We start from the raw sequence: 24894 nt of genomic DNA, 5'->3' as shown, positions 1-24894 counted from the left end.
ATGGCACTGAGACATACACATAATTTGATTTACAATAAGTGCAATATAGGAGAGATGTACAGTCATGTTACTCAAACCTATTGCCTCAGATTAAAAAGGTCCAAATCCAAGATTTGTTTACTTAAGATTCAACCATACAATATATATCCAAACTGAAGACAAAGGACAACTTTTTTTAAAAATGCACCCTTTCCAGACACAATACACTGAAAAGTTATGACACGTATGCTTCATTTTCTTAGTACCACCAGCAATACTAAAGCACTTTCTTTTTGGTTACTGGTGTGGCCATACATAATGTCACCTTTATTTGTATTTCACTTAAAACTTCTTTTTTGTATTTATTTACAGCTACTGAGTTCATTTGTAAACAGTGATGTCATCGTGTTGACTTTAGTCTATTTTAGCATATTTCAGAAAACTTGCTCACAAATGCTGTTATATTTGTTTCCCAAAGAAATGGCCTTACAGCCATCAGGCGAGTGAGTTTTCAAAAGATGTAAATCAATGTCTTAAACTACAGAACTTTGGCTTTTGCAGAACGAACATTGGCTGCTTAATTGTGGGCTTGTCTTCAAACAACATGGCTTCACTTTCTGTGGTTGGAAATCTCCTCTTATAGATCTCTGGGTATTGTTTCTGAAACTGGGGGAAAAAAAGATACACCAATTATTTATACTGGAATTTCCTAAAGTAGGATTAGCACACCAGCCAATTTAACAATGAAATGTTGTCATGTGATCAGACAACTCGCTACCTATTATTGGACCACAGTGAAATATTCTAGGAAGCCATCATATATGGTAGCTTTCCTTTTGAATTTCAGTATAGCGCAAGAGTGAGGGGCGCTTGCCCCCTATCCCTGCAGTGGCCAGTGGCAGGCCTAATAGCACAGCAAAGCTTATCTTACTGGTTGCGGGCATCTCCACACATTGGCCAAATGCCTACTTACTATAACAAGACTAACATTCCAGTTAATGGCAGCTGTTAACTTTGCCTGTATTTTTTAAATGGTTTAGGAACTATTGGCTGACACACTGTCCCAGGATACTCCCCACACAATTGTTTGGTGAATAGTGAATAGAATTGTTCACATTCATAGAAATTTTACATTGTTAAAAGTAAATTACTGTTTTTAAGAAATAAATGTTGTTTGAAAGCGTAGCCCTATAAATTCCTGAGAACCTCAGGATAGCCTTTGCATAAAAGTACAGTTTCTTGCTCTGAAGATCACATAGGGCATATATAACAGCATCTGTAAAAAGAAGAGGAAGGGTGCGAAGGAAAGAGACTAGATATCCAATTGAGGTAAAATAAACACATTCTTACAGGATAGCTAAGAAGTAGCCTGTAATGAAGAGATTATAGAATTTACCTCCTTTAGCCACTGACTGACAATATAGCATATTGCATTCTAGTCATGCAAATGGCTCACAAAGGGCTAAAGTGAGGGTTTTCTCATAGCTCTTCCTCAACCATATTCTACTGACAAGAACAGATGCCCAACCAAACACAGAAGCTTGCTGGGTGCCCTTGGGCCAATCACACACTCTCAGCCCAACCCACCTTCCAGGGCTGTTGTGAGGATAAAATGGAAGAGAGGAGAATGATGTAAACTGCTTTGGGTCCTCACTGGGGAGAAAGGCAGGGTATAAATGAAGTGAAGAAGGGGGCCGCACCAAGGCAAATGAAGGCAAGGTAACAGATGGTACAGAGGGAAAAGAATTCTTTAATCATTATTGCAACCCTTATGCATTTTGTGTGCAGCTTTGACGGGGAATCTTTCAGATTCTTTTCAGTAAAGCCATAGTGAAGTGAAACACCTTAATGTCCACATAGTAAACAAGCCTCAGGACTTCCAATCAATCTTACACATTTAAAAACCTGATTCCAGCTTCTGAGCATGCCCATAAGCACACCAGAAAAGTCAAATGGAAAAAGGTTACTTTTCTTAGCCTACAGGGCTCTGACACTTTCAGACCTACAAAGAAAATTAGGCTCCTTACTCCTTTTCATTGGATTCCTTTTCAACTTTCCCAAGCTCCCTATTAATTTGGCTGTACCATTTCAAGGTGGTTTGGCTTCCAAGCTTCATTTCCACTGACAATGTAGAATAGGAGTAGGGTTTCCAAGAGACATGGGCAAAACTCAGCTTTTAGCGATTTCCTAGCAATGACGGAGACGAAGCTACTGAAGATGGGTAAAAGGCATTGTATTGTCTTAGATCTTTTTGTCAGCAGCTGGTGAATGCTTTTCCAAGCACCTCCAAACTCAGAGCAGCCAAAGGCTAAGAAAATTGTTTTGCCAACACTGGTGAAAGAAACAGAAACTGGTCCTTTGCTGTAGTTCATGACTACTGGGTGAGGTGGGACTTTATACCCATCTCTATTTGGATTTTTAAAAGCACAAATCACTGTGTATTGTAGAGTATATATAAGTACAAGTTAATACAACTGTGTGTATGTGTAGAGACAGGTGTTCTTCTAGATGGCGAATTATCAACATGGTCTCCAACCCACAAGGCTACTGCCTACTTTATTGCAAAATTATTAATGTCTCGTCGAAATCCTGCTCCAGAATTCCTCCCCTAATGTGACTTAGATGTATTTAGTTATACTTATTTAGTGCATTTTTGGCCCACCTTTCCTTCAAGGAGCTCAGGGTGGTATACACATTCTCCCCCCCTTCCATTTCTCACTCACAAAAAACCATGTGCGGTAGATTAAACTGAGGAAGTGAATGTCCAAGATCAGCCCCTAAAGTTAACAGCAAGAACAGATACGAACCTCAGTTTCCCCACTCCTAATCCAATCACTACGATGTCCCTCATGATTCTGTCGCATGGGGAAGTGAAAGGGAAACAGCAAACACTGCTGTGCAGCCCTCGTTACAATAGGGGATCCTGGCATTATGGGGCAAGGGCTAGGGCAATCACAGCCAACACATAACCATCAAACTTTTGAAGTTTCACAGCCCAATCCTAACATTGGGAGTCAGTGGGCGAAAGGAGATCGGAGCCAGCAGGACCTCTGCGCTGGCATTAGTGTCACTTGTGCCAGCTAAAGTGGTACTAATGCTGGTGCAGGGGCACTTATGCTTTGGGGGGCCCCATGCAGCAGCATTTTTCCGGCGCAGAGGCTCATGTCGGCATCAATGGGGGCATTCCCAAGGGCGGAGCTGACTTTAGTCGGCTCCCTAAGTCCCTTCAGCCCAGGAACACTCCCTTTTACAGGAGCTGAGTAACGCCTGCAAAAAGGCAGGCGTAGCCCCGTGGAACTCAATGGAGAGTTCCATGAGGTTTTCTTTAAAATTGCTTTTTTGGCTTGTTGCTCTTGGCAGCAAGCTGCTATGGAGGCGGTGCGGTTGCACTGTCCTTGGGCATTCCTTAACCACCACCCCTGTTGGGATTAGGCTGTTAATCTACTCAATATTTTAGCCTAAATTTTGATAATCTAGAATGGAAAACTGTAATTCTGGAAGAGGCAGCCAGCCAGCTAACAAATTGGTATATCAGTCTACTTAAATGTTTGACAACATTTCAGAAACATTTCAAAGCACCACAGTGTCTTTCTGCAAGAGAGTACAGGGAGTGAGAGCAACAACAATTTAGTGATTTAAGAGCTGCTTGTTTACAGCCAGGCTCCAGTCATAAGACTTGCTTAGGAAATTCTGGGACAAGTGCAATTGTGTACAGCAGATTTTGGCAAGTTTCTCTGAACAAGGTTTTCTGCAAAAAGAACCAGAATCCTCTGTACTAAGCTCTGCCAAAGTTGTTTCAGTTTATCACAAAGCAGATTATAATAAATTGTGTCAGATGACTTTGAATAAACAGTTTAAAATGATACATTTTAATTTTTCCTGATAATACTCTACAATAAGTATATTTTAACATTACTCATAATTCCAACCGCAAAAAAAGGCTATATACATATACTTCTGTATAAATTCCACTGAACCTGGTGGGATTTATGTCCAAGGAAACAAGCACAGGACTTCAGCTGAGCCCAAAGAAATGAGATTTTAAAACTCTTGATTAATAGTACCACCTAACACAGAACCCAGAACACGTGCTGCATAAAATGTGTCACATTGCACCAAGTTGTCAGGCTAATGGTTAAATTCTGCACTCCACTTTCAAAGGATCCAGTTCTGCAACAAGACCACCCCATGCCATCCTGTTTTAGGGTTGCAATGCAGTGCCACCTGCATTGGTCATGGCAGTGTCACACTGGGGATGTCCCTGCATATTCCAGCTATGCTGCACAAGGGGCTTGTGGGGACAGAGACCAATGACACCTGCAACTACCTCCCTAATGTAGATAATGGTGATGGCTGCCAACTTGGAAGGCTTTAAGAGGTGAGTGGACATGTTCATAGAGGATAGGGATGCTAGTAAAAATGGATACTACTCATGATGCATACCTATTCTCTCCAGGATCAGAGAAGCATGCCTATTATATTAGGTGCTGTGGAACACAGGCAGGATAATGCTGCTGCAGTTGTCTTGTTTGTGGGCTTCCTGGAGGCACCTGGTTGGCCACTGTATGAACAGACTGCTGGACTTGATGGGCATTTGTCTGATCCAGCATGGCTTTTGCTATGTTCTTATAAGTCTTAGTGCAAGAATAATGCTGTAGCAAAAAGGTGACTAGGAGTTTAAAATGGCAGTGCCCCCACTTGCTGCATGCCCATCAAGTGGTGCAGAATTGGTTTTCGAAGTGTATGACATGACTTTCCAGTAGTGCAAGGTGGCTTAGAATTACAAGAGTGAAAAAGTATTGTTTATGGATTATTAAAAGCTTGCTCAAAGGTTTGCCCCATTAAATAACAAAAGATTCCAGTCAACAGAAGTCCCTCTGAAAGAGAACAGTCTTGTGTGCCCTCCTAAAGGACATGAGAGAGATGTCCTGGCACACAACCTCTGTCAACCTGTTCCACAGCTGTGGAACAATGCTGGAAAAAGCCCAATTCCTAACAAAGGATAGCATGAGCTGAAGGGAAGGCATAGTGTCATGAGGGAATGTCAGCTACAGCTGAGCTGAGAGGAGGCACAGGAGAGGCACTCCTTCATGTACATGCACTCTAGGGCTTTGAACAGGTCAAACCTGGCATCCTGAACTGAATTCAGAAGTTAACTAGCAGTCCTGTATTTGTTTCAGAACAGGGACTAGTATATTCATAATCAGTTTGACCATATCAGTTAATGAGCAGCTTCCCTGTTGTCTTCCAGGATGCCTCTTCAGCTGTTGCTTTAACTGCAGTGATACATTTAAGGGTATGCAACAATTTGGAGAGGAGTTTAGAGTGTCTTCAAAAACAGATTTGATCAAAGGAACAACACCTGAGCCTGGATTTGGCTTGGAATTTCTGCAGACACAAGGGGTGTGTGTGAGGTAGGCGATTCTCCTCAACTAATCCTGGGGTTCTCCCATCTCCCAGAAGCAGCACCTCAGGGGGTATTTAAAGAACCTTTGTGTTTCCCACATCTAAAGCATCCACTGAGACATATTTCCTACATCATATGGCAGATGAAACTAATTGGTTGCAGTGTCTCATTAGTAACCCTTCAAATGTTTACAAATTTCCTGCTTCATGGTTATGTCTACGAAGATTTTAGTAGAATACTCTTCTGTTACCTGTTTGAGCTTTTTCTTCTTATCTTTAAGAGATAAATTTCTGTCCTTAATGATGCTTTCCAAGAGCTCTGCAACTGCAGCCTGAGAGGTATAAACTTTTTGTTCATCAAACTCCCGGGTAGTTATCCTTTTGCAGTAGGAGTAAGTAGGAAATACAGCAATCAGATCTTCCCCAAGACAAGCCTTCTGTAAACCAACAAGGCAGCAGAGAAACTTAGTATTCTGACCACAAAAAGAGAACCAGTAAAATTTAACAGCAAGAAGTCAGTGTGAAGACTCCAGTTCAAATGTAAGCACAGCCAGGAACTCTGTGACCTTAGAAAAGCCATTACTCTCAGAGCCTTGGTCTTCCTTTTCCAATAAGGGCATAATACTGGCCTACTTTACAGGGGACTGTAAGAATCGACAGAACTTATGTAACACACTTGGAACAGTTGCAAGAGAGCACTATAAAATACTATCACTACAGGAAAAAGTTTGTAGCATGGCTTGACAAGTAAAAGCAACTGAATAGTTTTCTTAGGATTAATAACGTAACTATGACTTCATACAAAAATCTGGGCAGAATGAAGAAAAAATAAGTTGTTTCAGCTTCAGATAATAATTCCAGAATGGTAGCCTATTGTAGCTATTTATTATGGTAGTCTATTATAGCAAAATAAAACAGAGGTCCAGCAGCACCTTCAAGACAAAGGGTCTTAAATGAATTTAGTTGTTATACACAATGAGAGGTCAGAAATTCCAGCCTCTTGTGGGGGAACATTTGAATCTTCCTGGACATACTATTGCAGATCAGAGAGTCACTATTCTACAAAAAAAGTCAAAGGCAGAACACTACACAGATGTACTGAATTAGAACTCATCAAGAAATTGAACACTCATCCTGGCCTAAACAAAGACCTGAATTTCCCCACTTGTTAAAATTTCTAGCAACTAAACAATATAAACTTCTTAGAAACTCTACTGTTCTTAACATGTTGTATTTCACTATAACCCATTACTGATGTTAGTTAATTTTCTCATCTTCTGATTGCTTCTTTGATTAGTTGTTTTTTTTCCTACTTCACTACACTTTGCTTAACTGTACCCTATGGGAGGCTGGAATTTCTGATCTCTCTCATAATCCATCATGCATAACAACCAAATCTGTTCTAGTCCCTTACACAAGGATTCACACCTGAAAGATTTATGACAGGATTCATATCAGGCCTCTGTTCGAACTCCTCCTCTTTCTTCCCACCCCTTCTGTTATTTGTTATAATCTCCAAAATTATTTCATTCCTGTTAGCATCTGAAGAACTGAGCTCCGACTCATGAAAAGTCATGCTGGAATAGATTGTGTTCATCTTTAAGGTGCCACTGGACTTTGTTTTAATTTTGCTTCTGATACTCTGCCATTAAAAGCAAGGCCACCCTGCAAGACAAAATCTAGTCTTGCATTCAGGAAATTCCCATGCCCTGGAGAACGGTGAGTTTTCAGCACCTGTGGTCACCCTTCCCAGAACAAGAAAGGACTCCAGAGGTGTTATTACATTCATCAGAGACACAACTAGTGCGATACAATGAATTTAAAGCTAGAAGATCTATATTCAAGTCACTGTGATCATATCAGGTACATGGCCACTGTATCTATGCAGGGGAGGAAAAAATATGGGCTATAAAATTCTGTCTTCTATTAATATACTTTAAATAGACAAGAATGATCTGGAACATATTCTGACACTGATTGATGCTTTCACTAAGAACTTATAATTATCTCTGGAACAGAATGCTTTTAAGGCAGTTACTGTTCAGAATGCGTGGTCTGAAAACAAGGGAGATCCATTATTAGACTAAGGCTGCTTTAAACATGACTTATACTGCCACTGAGATAGGAACCTCATACCTACAGCATAACAGATTCTGCTCTACTGCTGTCACACCCAAATGCTTCCTCTGTGGAAGAGTGCGTCGCTAAATTTTTTTGACATAAAGGTATGTACAGACATGAGGGAAAGGGTCTGGATTGTGCCAGTACATCCTATTTGCTTTCAAGCGGAATTGTGTTGCTTCTGTGATAAGTATATGACTCTGGCAAGGTGTAAATTCAGCTGGTCAAAACCCAAGCATTACATGGACATTTATTCAAGAAATACATGGTACAACTGCCAAGGAGTTAGTACATCAATGGAAGCATCTTGTACAACTCAATCAAGCAATAAAGACTGCTAAACCCAACATTTTAAATACGAGCCATGAGTAGATATTATCTTAGGAGAGAGAGGAAGAAAAGTTGTCAACAGCCTAGAGAACCAATGACTAAATAAATAAGTGTCTGGGTCACAGGAGCTTCTATTTAAACAGAGAAGATTTAATTCTTTTCCTGCATTATCTCACCTGAGTAGTTTTTAAAGACTCTATATGGTCTTGCACTGTAACTTGTAAATAAGTTGGGACTTCAAAAATATGTTGATGATGATCCATTAGAAAAGAAACTAATCTAGTGGCAAGCAGCTCATCAAGGTCTACTTCTTCTTCACAACACAACACACATCGAGAAAATGTCTGTATCATCTGAAAACATTTAAACAAACCATGTAACAAGGAGATTTCTATTAAGTATTGCAGTGACACTCTTATTTATTTAAAGCCCACTTGAGACTCAGATTGTAAAACATGGCAATCCAATAGCATAAGACACCTAATAGCAATCTGATGGCATCTAAAAACTGCTTTCCTCACCATGTTGACCCGCCCCCCCTAAAGTAATATGGAAAGAGCATAAGGAAAGATCAACAACTGTATCTGTATTATTTATAAAGGACAATGTGTCCTGTTTTAACAAAGCTACATACAGCTGAAGAAATTAAAAATTACTTGTGGAAATAAAGGAATCTTACCAAAGACCTTGTGCCCACCGTATCATGAAGGCGTGGCATATCAACATTTTCGCTCATTCGGGAGATCATGCGCATTAATAGTTGAAGTTTTCTGCGACTGGGTGGCGGAAGCAGCAAACAGCATATCTGCAGGGCTTCAATGGCTACTCTTTCTAAATGAGGTTGCAGCAGACCTAGGGATTAAGAATTGGGGAGATGCAATAGACTATCAAAGGTGAGGACAATTCTATTTTCTTTTGCATTTTGATAATAAAATTATCTTTCTTGCAGTGAGTTAACTTTTTGCTCTTGTCTATAGACATCTTTCCTAGACCTCTAGATGTGAATTTACCACATTTTGCTTCAACAATGAAGGTGAACACCAACAAGTTATTTCTTACACTGAAGTATTCTGCACATTCTAGTTATACACATCATCTAATTGTGTGTATAGATGCTGGGAGACTAGAAAAGCGATTTAAAATCAGGGTCCTCTTCCCCCCCCACAAATGTTTAGATAGTAAAAAGCCTTTCCTTACGAAGTACAAATATGATAAACCAGATAAACATGACAGGTTGGGACAGGAGACGAAATACTTGGTATTAACATGCAAAACAGAAGATACCAATGCTTGCCTTGCAAAGTATTAGGTTAATGCCTTCCTTAACCTCACAGGCTGGAGGCTTTGACAAACCTAGCAATTCAAAGCCCTAGCAGTGGCAACAGAAAGCAGAAAAAGGTTAATTAAAAAAATCATGCTCTGGAAAGCAATCTTACTTGATGTGCCAGTCAACATAAAGGCGGCAGGAGAAAGTATGTTTTCTGAAAGTTCTGTGGAACTTTTGCAGAGTCTCTGACTGATGACAGTATCAGAACATTCAAGCTCACTTCCTATTTTAGCAGCCCGTTTAGCAATACTTTGGTTTTTGTGGTTTACTGGATGTGGTTTTATTGTAATCTCTGCAATTGGAGCATTGATGCCACACCGGCTGGATTTGTTTCTTTCACGTAAACTCTGAGACCTGCAAAGTTGTTTTGGCTTGTAGTTGCCACTGGGTAGTTCTTGGTCAGTAACAGCTGATGCAAAAACTCTCTTGATACCACCTGATTGTTTTCGATTAGTGTTATGAGAACAGAGATCCATCAAAGAGTCTGTTTTATACTGTGAACGAAGCAGCTGATCTTCATTTTTTGTGACTGGTGTGATGTGAACTCCAGCTTGAGAAAACATTTTAAATCCATCTTTATTATGCATAGTTGATGTGGTATCTGCAATTCCCTCCAAAGAGCAACACCTTGCATTACGTTTGAGAGGCATAGCTTGTTCATTTTTCAGTCTTGAAAGATTCTGGTAACTGCCACCCATTAGTTCATGAACACTGCCACGTTTACCAGCCATATTATATTGTTGCAACTTTGCACCAGAATCTCTTTTAACAGTATATGTCTTTTTAGAAACAGTTCCAGAAGTCTCAGATTCATCTCTTTTGTCAGTATCACAATGAAGCAAACTTAGCAGGAGACATTCAGTCGATTTGAAAGAGTTTAAACGTGGAGTTTTTGGAAGCTCCAACTCATTCTGGATACTAGGGTTTCCACAGGATCTATTTGGGATTGTGATGTAGCCACACAAGACTATCAGAAAATGAAATACAAATTAAGATGCAAGTGGTGTGACAGGACAACAAACAAGCAACCTAATCAGAAAAGTTAACAAGGCAGAGGTTAAAGTTCAGTGTTAGTAATGCTAAAAAAACACTTGCTCTATCAGAGGTCATTCAAAAACAAACATGCAACCATTACCCCAAATGTGCAGGGCTAAGGATAAACAAATCATTCTGTGTTCAACAATCAGAACCTTGGCTAGGATGTCCCCAAACCAGAAGTCACTGGGATTTGTAATAGATTATATGGATTACTTATCCTAAAATACAGTTACAGTTTATCCTGAAAATCAGCTTGCAGATTGACCTCAGATTCACAGAATTTTAATCCATCTTCTCAACTGAACATATGTTTTGAATGCCACAGATACACAAATACTTACCTAAAATGTTCACAAACAGTTCATAGTACTCAAAAGTAAGCAAAGGTTCAGGGAGGCTAAGAAAATAGTCAGCAACTGTTTTAAATACATCTCGTTCAAAGCCCACGTAAGTTGGCTGGCTCATGTCATTACTTCTAGGCCCTAAATGCAGAAAAAAGAAAGACTCAGAAAAATGGATTTTGATGTTACTTAAAGAATTACAGCATGAAAAGTAAACAGCATAGGAATGACCTAGCGTTGCTGCAGTAAAAGTCTTATGTCATCTAACACATGCACCAATGACAATATTTGACCAATCAAAAACAAGATTTAGCTACAGTTGGGGGCCAGAGTACTCGCCTTCCGGCTTCTCCTTTTCCAGAGTGCCTATGAGCAATGGGGAGAAGGGAGATATTCCTGCACCCTTCTTTCCTCTCTGCCTGGCCTCTGGCTCTGAGAACAAGACCTAACAGGCCTTATAAAGGAGTACCAGGGGAGGGACTTACCCAGGCTCCCACCAATGCATCCCAAGCCTCTTTAGTGACTAGCCTCCTGATCAATTGGCTGTTGTCCCTCTCCCTCTCCAGCCTGCCATTCCCCCTCCAAGTCTTTAAAAGACTATACCAGCCCCTCCTCCTCAGGGCTAGGGCCTATCCCATATTTCCCCAGACTGTTTCTGGACTGCTGGGCCTCCCACCTGCTTCAGGGAGTCCCCAGAGGTCACCTTTCTTTTTTCTCACTGCCTCAGCAAAATGTTTGTGAAATTCCACTGTATCACAGCAACTCAAGTCAAAGTCTTCACCACTGTTTCACTACAAAATCCTATAACACTTTACAATATGGACTCTCTTTACAGAGATGGAAGGATTGATAAGGAATGGGATCTTCCACAAGATATCTTGTGACAGCTGGTGTGGAAGATAACGAGACAGCAAGTGATAATGCATGTCAAACAGAAGCAAATGGTTTTTAAACTAAGGCATGGCAACATAATTGGGTTAGCTGTGAAAGATGAGCACATGAGTGTCAACCACAAGGACTGACATTTCTTTGAGAAATGTATTACAAAGAAAAGTTCTAAATGTGCAGTTATCATTGTTTGATACATATTAAGTCGAAAGATGGAAGTTATTGGATATTTCATTAAAAGCGATGACAGCTAATAAGTCCCTATAGTTACATGTATTTTTTTAAGTTGGTTAGTAAAAATTATTTAGCAAATATTTGTACTGCTCTCCAGGGAAACTGCCCGATGCAGATTATGATGCATAGTGAGCCTACGGAATTCATCACTACATAATGCAGTACTGATTGTTTTATAAAGCATTAGACAGGAGTAATGGCTAACAAGGTAACATTCAAGTTCAGAGCAGTGCACCTCAGCTTCTCAGGTGTTGGAGACAAACAACAGATGTCTGCCGTGCCTTATTTTATAAGATAATCTTGGGAAATCTGGCTGGACCCTTTAAAAATACAGGTAGATACATATTTGAATGATCTGGTGGGTCAATTCTTGTATGTAAGTGCTTAATTTCAGGTACATCACCAGTATATGATGCACCCTGGCATTGTACTGTATTCTATGTAATAACTGCAGGACCATGATTTCATTCCTATGTATTGATCTTTCCGTTTTTATTGTTTACTCTCAAGCCTGAAATCTGAGCCCCAGAATAGACAACCCCAAAGTCACCACTACAGTACATAATTTCTGCTCTGCAGAACAAAAATATCATTTTCTGGCATTTCAAACAGTTCTTCTTTGTCTAACTTACAGTTTGCTAAACACTTCATAGCGGACAGTACCCAATGCGGAAGGTCTTCTGCAGGAAAGGTAAAAAAAGATATTGACCTATATATTCCCTTTTGCAAGGAAGCGTTCATAGATGTACTGGTTGGCTAGAGGCTGGCACTCACCCAGTGACTGGAGCATGCCTGGCTCCTGTCCTAAGAACATAAGAAAGGCCATGCTGGAACAGACCAAGGTCCATCAAGTCCAGCAGTCTGTTCTCACAGTGGCCAACCAGGTGCCTCTAGGAAGCCTACAAACAAGACAATTGCAGCAGCATTGTCCTGCCTATGTTCCAAAGCACCTAATATAATAGGTATGCTCATCTGATCCTGGAGAGAACAGGTATGCATCATGACTAGTGATGGCACCAGCAGAGAGAGCGCCGAATAGGCCACTGAGGCCCAACTCCAGCGGCTGAACAGTGGCTCAGGAGGGCCAATGGGGAACAATTCAGCTTTGGGCCTGCAGGTGGCACCAGAGAGCTCTCAATCCCAGCCCAAACTACAGAAGATAATTTTGCAAGGCGAGGACCCGATCACATAAGGGAATGAGAGGGTTGGAGGGGAGTAGCTGGGCTATTTAAGCCAAACTAGTCCTGGGCCAGGATCAGCTGGAGATTGCTGCTGGAGTGCACAGCCGCCCAGAGAGGAGGGTAGCTCCAGAGCAGGTCCCAGACGGATTAGGGAAGACCGGGGTGTTATGAACCTGCCTCCCCTCCTCTCCTGAGGCCCAAGGAAGCAGGCCAAGGTCTGATCCCAGCCAATTCCAAACCCCACCTGAGGGTCTAAGGGCAACTGTTTCCAGGTAAATGGAGCAGGCCCCTCTCATCCCCCACACTGGGGTACATCCAAGTGAAAACTCAATGAGTTCCACACCTGAGTGAAAATTTGAACCTGTCACTGTACCACAGTGGCTTACTTTAAAATGAAAGAAGGGCTACAGGTACTAGATTTCAACTTTATTTCTGTTTCTCCATCATTAGAGTGCAATGTTCAAGTGTATTTACCTACAAGTTCCATCAAGATCACTGGCACTTGGTTCCTAGACAGTATTCATCAGATTTATTACAGATACTATCTGCTCAAATAGTAAAGTTTTATATTGCATTTTGTTTACAGCGTAGAATAAAAAGATTTTTAAAGAACAACTTCAGAGGTCTTACCTGATTTGTCTTGTAGAACAACAACACCACGTTTACTTGTATTTGTCATGTTATATATGACATGCTGAGGGAATATTTGTGTTGGGTCCAAGACTTCTTCCAAAGATGGTACACCTAAAATAGTTTGCAAACTATTGGAGGAAAGGAGGAGGAGACAGTTTCAAAACTGAGCAGACTGCTTGGAGAACAACCTAACAGTGCTGCGAAATAATCCGTCTATCTTTATATTTGAGAAAATCATGAAGTGGTAAGCATTATGTTTTCTCAGTGTATTTGTGTAGCGGCCTTTGAGTCAAACACACTTTCCACTCTCTCAGAAACTCCCCCCCATACTGTACTTCACCAGTAAAGTTGCCAGTGGATAGTTGCCACCTGACTGTAGATGAGGGTTGGGCATGCTGGCACAGTCTGCAACAACAATTCTGGGGAAAACCAGAAGCGCCAGCACATCACTGTAGGAATTGCTGGAAATTATGGTTTCTGGAGATTTCTACAACATGACATCATTTCAGGATTTTCCTCAGAAGTGACATCACATGGTTCTGGCAATTAAAAAAAAAATCTCCCATGGTGCCACCCGAAGGAAAGGCGGTTGGAAAAACAGGTTGCCAGTGGGAAGTCTCTTGCCACAGAGGGTGACCTGGCAACCCTGTTCACCATCCAAAATCACCACCGCACCATAGAAGAGTGGCCAAGTGACTCCACCTAAATTTCCAGCACACTTTCCAGGCTTAATAACTGCAGCACACTTATTAAAGACATCAACAAGAAGTGTTAGAGAAAACAGGAATATTATCAAGGAAGCCAGTGGTCTAGCATTTGAAAAGTATAGCAGCAATTCTGTAAAGTATTAAAGACAACAAAGCTTCTTGTTTTAATAAAGTACTACTCATTTCAAACTACTCTGTTATTAGTAGGAGTACTCAACTTTAGAAATACAAATATTGCTTGCTAAATACAGAAGTTCCAGTCCTCAAAAGTACAGTGCAGTCACCTATGGTATAACTTAGGGTTGTGCTACCAGAATACTTTGAAGACCCCAGGCCAAACACTGGGATGCTACAACTATCTGAACCTCAAACGTTAATAGTACTCCTAATTATGTTTGAAAATGATAGGAAAAAGGAAAATCATATATCACTCACTGTATCAAAATGATGCTTCTCCAAACTTCTTCTATGTCTGCTTGGCTTATTCTCCTGCTGTGTGCCATTTTGTCTGTATCCTCTTGCACAGTGTCACTATTTAAATTTTCTACATTTTCCTACAAAGCAGCAATAATAACTGATAAATACATAATAGTTGGGAGACGGAAAATCAGGGCCGTTTGTGACTACACCTGAGGTTTTGGAAGCCAATGGGAAGCACTGCTGGCTATTTCCACATTCTCCCCACAGAGTAGTAAGACGTCTATTGAAAGTACTGGATCTCACATTCCCTTTTAGTAGGATAGTTAGCCCAGGGCAACCTAATCCTGCATGACTCTGTTCTATCTGTAAAGGGCCAAGAAACTGTTTGTAATCAGAAAGCAACTCTGCTGTATCAGTCACACTGGAATGATATTAAGCGTTCAGAGCTGAAGACTCTTTGACAAGCCAGATAGGGTACACACATTGTAGTCACACGTTCACTTTCAGTCTGAAGCGCCTCAGTGAAATTACAGTGGAACACGTAGACTATTCCTTTGGGATTTCAGGTGTATGCCTTTCCCACAATATTGAACAGGGAATAGATCAGGGGTCACCAACATAGTGCCCATGGTGCCTGTTGACACCCTTTCTGGTGCCTGCCAAGTGTTTTTAGGAAGTGGGTGGGGCCAGGTAGGGCTTTTGCCGATCAAGGCTTCTGATTGACTATTGGAGTGTGCAGATTTTTTTAAACTGTTGCTTTGGCAGCAGTTGCCATCACAGCACAAGGATCTACTCTGTGTTACTGAAGTTAAGTTGAAGCAATCATTTTGTGGTTGCACCCACAGGGTTGCCAACCTCCAGGTACTAGCTGGAGATCTCCTGCCATTACAACTGATCTCCAGCCAACAGAGATCAGTTCACCTGGAGAAAATGGCCGCTTTGGCAATTGGACTATGGCATTGAAGTCCCTCCCCTTCTCAATCCCTGCCCTCCTCAGGCTCCACCCCAAAAACCTCCCGCCAGTGGCAAAGAGGGACCTGGCAACCCTATGCACCCACCATATCATGGCAGAATTCCAAATGTGCCCACAAGCTAAAAAGGTTAGGGGCCCTGGAATAGATTGTACATGCTGTATTCCAACCCCTGTGGATTCTTGGTTAACCTTTTATTTAACGTAGGCCATGACTTGTTTTCTCTTATATTGCAGTCTGATAGGGCAGGTATGAGACATAGTAGGCCTTTGGGGTTTACTTGGGACTCCCAGCACCTCTGAATATGAGTAATACCACTCAGTTCCAAGAGATTGAACAGAAGTGTGCTGATCACTCAGCAATGCATGGCCTTGGAGTGTAACTTTAATTAGCAGATATGTAACAAAATTTAGCTACAGATTGAACTGCATTACATCATTGCTGGATCCTATTTTTTAAAAGGTCAACATTTTTGTATCTGGAGCAAATTCATGTTTGCCAGACACAAAAGCTGTTGCTGCAGGTTTTTAAAAACACATATTTATTCTCATCTTCTTAAACAGAATACATTCTTCCATAGGTACATAATCTAAACCAATTATCTAAAACTCCACATTCTAAAAATCATTAGTAAAAAAAACCCCAACACTTTGTCTCCTTGGTCTGAGACCCTGGAGAGCCACTGCCAGTCTGAGTAGACAATACTGACTTTGATGGGCCGAGGGTCTGATTCAGTATAAGGCTGCTTCATATGTGTTCATGTGTGAACAGAAATATTCACAAAATTAATTTCAATCCTAACCTTATATATAGGAAATCTAATAATTCCGTGTTTCAATTTCTAACCGTGAATAATAAATGTATATTTTAATATAAATATTTAATGTACAAATTAACTAGACTTATTCATGAACTGATATCTTTCAAAAAAGATTTTACGTCTAGGAAAGACTAAGATGTTTGGTTTAGGGAGATGACAATAAATACATGAAAAATTCTGTACCAGTAGCTCTTGTGTTTTCTTTCAGTAGTTTCCTATTAGTAGTTCTAACCTTTATTATTTCTGACTAAATCATGGTTCACAGTTAGGAAGGAAATTTCCACTTTGCTATCAACCCCATCCCTTCTTCCTTCTGGTCTAAAACTTCTCTCTCACCAACTTCTCTCTTGATCACAAGCTACCTTTCCCTCTCCCTGCTGCCTTAAATACATTTCTGACAAGAATGGGCAAAAAGGAGAATGGTAGACTTGGCTTGGTAACTAGCAGGCTAGATTATGTCCTTCAGTGGGCTAGATTTAATTAGGAGGCCACAAGTTGCCAACATGGGACAGCATGGGAACAATCTTGAATCTTTGGTTCATGATGACATGCTTCACCAAAGAACTCAAAAGACATTAAAGCACTAAGCTGTCTACTGGAGATGCATCACATCATAAGAGCCCCCCCTTTCAAAATCTGGAATAAAATATAAACTATTACCTGACATATCAGTCCTTCATGTTTTTTAGGAGTGATCTTGGAGAAATGTGGCAACTTAAGTACACTGCCTGGCTCCTTAGGAATAATATTTTTGTTCTCACGCAATGGACACCGACTTGGTAGACTTCTGACTGGAGAAGTTGAAGGAAATCTGTAATTTAGTGCATGTAATAAATTAGAAAATTACAATTTAATCCAGTTATCATGAGCATCTCAAATTACCCTGATCAAGAGCAAGGGTTTGTAAGTAGATTTATCAGGGTTTTCAAGTGTTTGGAACCTTTTTTGCCACTCCTGCATACTGAGAGCAGGGTGGTGTAACGGTTAGCAACAGACAATTAAAAAAGAGAATAAAATGGGATGACAATGCAGTAAGAAGATATGACCCAAAGTTGACAATTTGTACAAAGAAGCTATATTAATCTGCTACAAGTAGATACTGCAAGGTGCATTGACAGGATAGTATAAAATACATCGCACTCAGCACAAGCATAACAGAAGACTTACTACATCATGTCACTGAATTCGGGTCTTGCACTGCAGCGAAATGTTCAAAACCACATGCTATTGAAGAGTGGAAATTATGAACAAAGGAGGCAGAGAGTTATCTTGGTAAGAAAGAAAGAAATTGATGTCTTGTTCATTTTATTTTTAACATTCTGCCATATGAATGTATACTACCTGTACAAATTATTGTTGTCATCAAAGTTTTCGGAGCCCCATCTTCCTTTTATATCCTCAATCACATGATTTTTCAGAAACTTCCTTAATAGCTGAACAGTTTGCTGCCTAGTGACTTCTAGACCAAAATTATTATTACTTTTGAGTAATTCATGAAGCCAGTCAGTTGCTTCAGATGCGGTAAAACAATTCCCATATTTTTTAAAGTGTTGTCTATGTTTTCTTCGTGGCATTCCTGCCCGAAAATATTTAGTAACTTCATTCCACTACAAAACAAAAGGTGAAATTTAATTTTAAAAAAGTCATAAATACAGCAACATGAAATTAAGGTAGAATTTATAGCTTAAAATTGGTGTTAAAGGTAAAGGTCCCCTGTGCAAGCTCCGGGTCATTCCTGACCTATGGGGCGACGTCACGTCCCGACGTTTTCTAGGCAGACTTTGTTTGCGGGGTGGTTTGCCAGTGCCTTCCCCAGTCATCTTCCCTTTACCCCCAGCGAGCTGGGTACTCATTTTACCGACCTCGGAAGGATGGAAGGCTGAGTCAACCTTGAGCCGGCTACCTGAAACCAACTTCTGTTGGGATCGAACTCAGGTCGTGAGCAGAGCTTCGACCGCAGTACTGCAGCTTTACCACTCTGCGCCACGGGGCTCCTAAAATTGGTGTTACAAGACTATAAATTCTGCACTACATATGTGCAAATTCCCACATAAACATGAACTTCTCCTGTCTTCTAGATTAGAATATCTGCTTCAACAACAAAGATAACTGAAATGTGTAAATACCACAGTTCACTTAAAGCAGTGCTAAGGGGTAACTGAGCACCAGTTCACAGCACTACAAAAATATTATATTCTGTAAAGAAGTGGCTATGTGATCATATCACTAGTCTTTCAACTCCCAAGGCTTCCATACAAACTAGTATTTTAGTATTACACTACTATCCAACACTTGGATAGTCAAGACCCCACAACCATCAGTCTTTAACACCCTTACACAACCTGGTGATGTGAAACAACAGTCACCTTCATGCACAATTTCATGAAGCTCCCACTGTTTTCAATGAGCATTACTGTCTTTTTTTCTCCTTCAGTACACCCCATTGTAAAACAGCAGCAACTAAAACAAACCCCTCCATATTCACCAAGAATGGACTCAGGAATTTAAAAAAAACTCACAGAGCAGCTGAGCAGTTCCGCATAGGAAACAACACCTTAGTCCTGAAAATGTCAGCCAATTTGTAAGAAAGAGATAAGACACATTCACTTTCAAAGTAAAACCAGCTGCCAGCCCCTGGGCAAAGGTGTTACATGAGTTAAGCGTAATTTCAGAATTACTCAACACGCGTGCAAAAGAAAAATGTGTACCAAGATTAAACACGTGTTTGCTGTAAACTGTGTACAGGACTCGTGACTGCTGTTTGACAATCACACTTGCAAAGTTGAACACATGAAGCTGCCTTATACTGAATCAGACCCTTGGTCCATCAAAATCAGTACTGTCTACTCAGACTGGCAGCGGCTCCCCAGGGTCTCAGGCAGAGGTCTTTCACATCACCTACCTGCCTAGTCCCTTTAACTGGAGATGCTGGGGATTGAACTGGGACCTTCTGCGTGCCAAGCAGACGCTCTGCCACTGAGCCACGGCCCCTCCCCTAAGTTTTCGCTAAATGCACATGCAAACTGAGAAGCTGCAGACAATCGCAGTTTTCCAGGTCATACACATGGGGCAAACAAGGAACCTGTTTGGTTACGCAGTCTTTCCCGAAAATATGTCATAGGCGAAGCTACGAAAACAACTTCGTTGGATTTATCACCGTAAGAATGTCCCCCGCATAAATCATGCTCTTGCTACGGAAACATCAGTCCTCCTCTCATCTCCGACCACGCAGCCGCAGACACCCACCAACACACAGCACGGCGGCCACGCCCCGATCCCCCTCTTCTACGTGGGGAGCGGCTTCACCCACGCGAGACCGCTCCAGCGCCTAGGCCGAGCGCCCTGCCTAGCTGACCGCCCTTACCAGCTTGGTGGCACGAAAGGGGCCGGGGGGCACCAGCCGACTCTCCATGGCAGGGCCCAGGGGGCGGGCGGACGGAGAGAGGCCGGGCCGACCTCCCTCACCCAGCAGCGACGTACGCTTCCGCCAACGGTTGTCTGTCTGACGGTTTGAACTGCGCCGCGCGGCCTCTGATTGGAGGGGAGCGAGACACGTCACGCACCCAAGGGACCGCCTCGCGGTGCTTTATAAGACGGGGGGAATTGGAGGCAGGGTTCGTGACGGAGAGCGGCGGTTGTGTACGCTTGCGCGGTTTCCGCTCCTAAAGGAGCGTGGCAGGAGCGGCTGCGTTGGAATGACTGCGTAGCCGCAAGGGAGGGGAGTTTAGGAATGCCCACTTCGTTCCATTGAAACTAACACGCCTGCTATTTTTTCCGGGAATATGCGTTTAAATGCAATGGTTGGACGTCGGTGCTTTTGTGTGTGTGTGTTAAGTGCCGTCAAGTCGCTTCCGGCTAATGGCGACCCTATGAAGCAAAGTCCTCCAAAACTTCCCATTGTTAACAGCCTTGCTCCGTCAGGTCTTGTAAACGGGTGTACTAAAACGAATGACAGGATTGCCTATTAGAAATAATGGGAGCCAGGATTGCCAATTGACTTGCGTGGGCTCCATTGAAATGCATTACAGCACAAAAGGAGTTGCAAAGGAAATGTGGAATGGTCTCTAGGCCCAGATAGTTATTCTGGGACTGGAATGACAGCCCCCAGAGTGGAGTGATGGCCCCTGGGACTTGCAGAAGTGTTTTGGGACTGGAATGACAGCCCCCAGAGAGGAATGACAGCTACTGAGACTAGCAAAAGCGTTCTGGGACTGGAATGACAGCCCCCAGAGAGGAAAGATGGCCTCTGGGACTAGCAGAAGTGTTCTGGGACTGGAACACAGGGGTAGAATGACAGACCCTTGGACTAGCAGAAGGGTTCTGGAACTGGAATGACAGCCCCCAGAGAGGAATGATGGTCCCTAGGCATCCTGAAAGGTCTTCCTTTTCAGTTTGTTTTTCTCCAACATGATCTCATACCTGCCCTTTTCATCTTGACGCCATCGAGTATCTCGTGATGTCATTGGTTTACACTGACTGCATTGCTGGCACACTGGCATATCATCTGCTGTGCCACATCGGTTAGCACTGAAAGTCGCCTTTTCTGGCACTGTCCAGACATCGTGCTGGAGACAACTCAGCAACCTCATGTTTGTCCTCTTGCTCTGTGCGAACAAGAAAGGAAAGAGTATTGCTGTATTTTTTGGTGACATCTTTCACAAACTGAGAACATTTTAGCCATAACACAATACATGTATGGGAAAGGAGAGTAAGACACATCCCTGGAACCAAATACTCAGTGAAAGACTGAGATGATTGTCCTGAACACCCACCCACAGATACCCGCTGAGCAGCTGGAAAGCACTCCGCCCACCTCCCAAACTTAGTGTACATAGGAGAGTGCTAATACATGCACAAAATTGATGGTGGCGCCCTATGGAGTTTTCTGAGGTATCCACAGAGAACCATGTACCTGGGAAACAATAGGTAGATCAAGCCGAAATGTCACAAGCAGCACGCCCCAGCACATATTGTTGAAGATGCTTATTACTGGCTGTACATTGGTTGTCACAAAGAAGATGCTACCATGGAAAAAGTACTTACCACCCTGATCCTCATTTTCTGATGATTTGTGGCCTCCATCTGAATCTCCAATGTAATTGTACTGGCCGAGCAGGCGGGCCAGGCTGCTACTGCAGCAAGGTGCAGAGGAAGCTGAGGGAGGGAATGGCAGGATGCAAGGGAAGCACAGAAGCCAAAACCTCTACAGCCGGACGGCTGCACTAAACAGTGGAGATAGTGGGGAAAGCAAAGTCCGATAAACAATCCAAAAGTCAGGCCGGGGCTGGTACTTATCAAAGGCTAAACAGCAGAGGCGTCAAATAGGCAGTCCAAGGTCAGGGTCACTAGTAAGCCAGCAGGTCGGTGTATAAAGCCAGTCCAAGGTCACAAGCTAGAGTGGCATGTGGCTGATGCCAGAGTTCAGCACGTTGCATCCACGTTTCAGCTGGGTTTTGCCACACCTTAAATCTGGCCGGTTATCGGAGTGAGCTTGATCCTGCCATTACTCACTGTCATCTTCAGCCATTGTAATTTCTTTACGTCTGAGTAATCTCGCCGAGTGCCGTCTTTCACTAAGCAGCTGTCGCTGCTTTCTTCTTCGGAGCTCTATGGGGCCAGTTTCTTGCTGTAACTCATCAGCTGTCTCCCTCCCTCTGGCTTCCGAGGAAGACTGGAATCCATCACGCTGTTTAGCTGTTGAAGCCTCTACTGGCCCTTGTAAATCAGCCGACAGCTTCTCTGCCACGTTTCCTGGAGGCGTGGTCGGCTGTTCCAGTTCTTCTGCTGATTCCTCCGAGTCCGTCACAGGGGGGGGCATGACACTATCCCCCCCCCTCAATGGCCTCCTCCCCCATCGGGATGGACAGACCTGGCTTCCAGGGGTATCGGTGGTGGAATTGTTGCACAAGTTCAGGGGCGTGGACTTGGTCGGCCGATTCCCAGGATCGTTCTTTTGGTCCATACCCCTTCCAGTCTTGCAGGGTGCCTTGCCGGTGACGTGAGTCCAGGATGTGCTCCACCTCGAACTCCTCTTGCTTGTCTACCAGTACCGGCGGTGGTGGTGCCCGTTGGGAGTCATGAGGGGGTACCAGGAGCGACCGGTGGAACACGGGGTGTACCTTCAGCGATCGAGGCAGCTCTAGTTGATACGCCACGGGGTTGATCTGGCGAATGATACGATAGGGCCCTGTGTATCTATCGTCAAGTCTGCGGGACGGTCGGAGGTTGGGAATGTGTCGAGTTGACATCCACATTTGATCCCTGGGGGACAGAGGTTCACCCGGTCGCCGGTGACGATCAGCCTGGCACTTATAGGTGGCTTTGGCATGGTCAAGATTCTCCCGCAGCAAAGTGTGTTGAGCCTGGAGCTCCTTGACAAAGTCATCAGTGGCGGGTACAGTGGAGGCCATGGGGGCCGCCTGCCAGAAGCGGGGATGATATCCATAGTTGGCAAAAAATGGGGATTGCCCTGTGGAGGCATGGTCCGCGTTGTTATATGCGAACTCCGCGAGGGGAAGGAACTGCACCCAGTTGTCCTGATGATAGCTGGTGAAGCACCGGAGGTATTGCTCTAGGATGGCATTCACACGTTCAGTCTGCCCATCGGTTTGGGGATGATGTGCGGATGAGAAGTGCAGTTGGGTGCCCAGGTGTTGATGTACTGCCTTCCAAAAATGGGAAGTTTACTGCACTCCCCTGTCTGAGACCAGGTGCTCAGGGATTCCGTGCAGCCGAAACACATGCTGCAGGTATAGTCTCCTGAGCAGTTGGGAGGCCAGTGCATGGGATGAAGTGCCCCATCTTAGTGAATGAGTTCACCACCACCAGGATGGTGGTGAAGTGCTGAGATTCTGGGAGGTCTGTCACAAAATCCAGAGAGACAGTGTGCCATGGCCGAGGTGGAGTGGGAAGTGGTTGCAATAGTCTTGTTGGTTTTGCTGGCAGGTACTTGGCACAGCGACAGGTGGAGCATTGCTGGAGGTATCGGAAAACCTCGTCCCTCAGTCGCGGCCAATTGAATGCCCGAGTGATCAGATAGGTGGTCTTGGAGCGACCAAAGTGCCCTGCCGGGTGTGTGTGTGTCGTGATGGAGTTGAATGATCTCAATTCGCAACGGGCTGGGGAAAACATACAGCTGGCCACGGAACCACAGCTTTTCTCCCTGCAGCATATAGTCTTATAGTCCTCGACCCCCATCCTCCTGGTGTTCCTGTATCTTGGCTCGGGTTTCCTAGTCCTTCAGCTGCTGTCCTCGGATCCAGTCAGCCAGTGTGTGGGCTTCCACGGATGGACCCCATCTGGGAGTCCTGGGGGTTTTGGTGACTGGGATCTGGAAGCCGTGAGAGCGCATCCACCCGCCTGTTCTGGGATTTCGGGATATATTTGATTTTGAAATCGAACCTGATGAAGAACAGGGACCAGCAAATCAGTCTCTGGTTCAGGCGATGGGCGGTCTGTAGGTGTTCCAGATTCTTATGGTCGGTCAGCACAATTACCGGGTGCCTGGCCCCCTCCAGGTGGTGGCGCCAGACCTCGAATGCCACCTTGATGGCCAACAGCTCCTTCTCCCAGATTGTATAGTTCTGCTCTGCAGGGGAGAGCTGGCGGGAGTAGAACGCACATGGTCTCAAGGCCGTGGTCCCCAGCATGGGCTGGGATAGGATCGCCCCCAGCGCCCGGTTGGAGGCATCTGTCTCTACGGTAAACGGGAGAGCTGGGTCTGGATGGGCCAAAACAGAGTCTCCTGCAAAAGCTTCTTTCAGGGACTGGAACACCTCTTCTGCAGCAGGAGTCCACCGGTAGGGAGTCCTGGGCGAGGTCAGCGGTTGAGCTCGTTCAGCAAAGCGGTGGATGAAAGTCCGATAATAATTCAGGAACCGGAGGAACTGCTGTAATCCCTTTCGGTTTCTAGGTGCTTGCCACTGTAGGATAGCCTGGACCTTATCGGGGTCTATTTGAATGCCTGCTGGAGAGATCCGGTGCCCCAGGAAGTCGATGGTGGAGGTATGAAAGACGCATTTCTCCAGGTTGGCATACAAGCGGTGCTGCCGCAGCCGTCACAGCACTTAGTGAACATGTTGCCAGTGTTTCTGGGGGTCCTGGGAGTAGATCAGAATGTCATCTAGATAGATGATCAGGAACTGGTCCAGTAGATCCTGGAAGATGACGTTCATGAACCGTTGGAAGACAGCTGGGGCTTTACAAAGGCTGAAGGGCATGACTAAGTACTCATACTGGCCATACCGTGTCCCAAATGCAGTCTTCCACTCGTCCCCCTGTCGAATGCGGACCAGGTTGTAGGGCCCTCTAAGGTCGCGTTTCGAAAAGATGGTAGCTCCTTTGACTCATTCCAGCAGATCTGAGATGAGTGGGAGAGGGTACCGGTCCCGGATGGTGATGCTGTTCAAGGCTCGGTAGTCATTGCAGAGCCGGAGCTCCCCACATTTCTTGCTCACGAACAACCGGTGCTGAGGTGGGAGAAGAGGGAGGCCGGATGA

General features: G+C 43.7%; 1 protein-coding gene across 2 annotated transcripts; it reads right to left on the bottom strand.

Annotated features, from left to right (window-relative positions):
- Nucleotides 1-504: 504 nt before the first annotated feature.
- On the bottom strand, nt 505-19812 carry DEPDC1 (DEP domain containing 1). Of its 2 annotated transcripts, XM_056844280.1 has the most exons (12): nt 19761-19812; nt 17738-18003; nt 17057-17207; nt 14621-14739; nt 13476-13606; nt 12297-12344; nt 10543-10683; nt 9273-10130; nt 8516-8688; nt 8013-8189; nt 5637-5822; nt 505-645 (listed from the first exon to the last, which is right to left on the bottom strand). In XM_056844280.1, exons 1-12 carry the CDS (start codon nt 19806-19808, stop codon nt 505-507), a joined length of 2439 nt encoding a protein of 812 aa, XP_056700258.1. In that variant the 5' UTR covers nt 19809-19812. The 2 variants fall into 2 exon arrangements, with proteins under 2 accessions (XP_056700258.1, XP_056700259.1); XM_056844281.1 differs by lacking the exon at nt 9273-10130.
- Between the last annotated feature and the right edge of the window lie 5082 nt (nt 19813-24894).

The sequence above is a fragment of the Euleptes europaea genome, chromosome 2, assembly GCF_029931775.1.
Source record: "Euleptes europaea isolate rEulEur1 chromosome 2, rEulEur1.hap1, whole genome shotgun sequence".
Lineage (NCBI taxonomy): Eukaryota > Metazoa > Chordata > Lepidosauria > Squamata > Sphaerodactylidae > Euleptes > Euleptes europaea.
Note: the sequence above shows the minus strand (reverse complement) of the source record. Positions and strands in the feature narration are given on the sequence as shown.

Excerpts from the sequence above, each read along its gene's own strand:
- DEPDC1 (XM_056844280.1), bottom strand. The coding sequence starts at position 19,808 with ATGGAGAGTCGGCTGGTGCCCCCCGGCCCCTTTCGTGCCACCAAGCTG. Across the intron at positions 13,607-14,620 it reads AGAAGCATCATTTTGATACA|TTTGCAAACTATTTTAGGTG; the intron begins GTGAGTGATATA and ends TTCCTCCAATAG. Across the intron at positions 10,131-10,542 it reads ACTGTTTGTGAACATTTTAG|TCTTGTGTGGCTACATCACA; the intron begins GTAAGTATTTGT and ends ATTTTCTGATAG.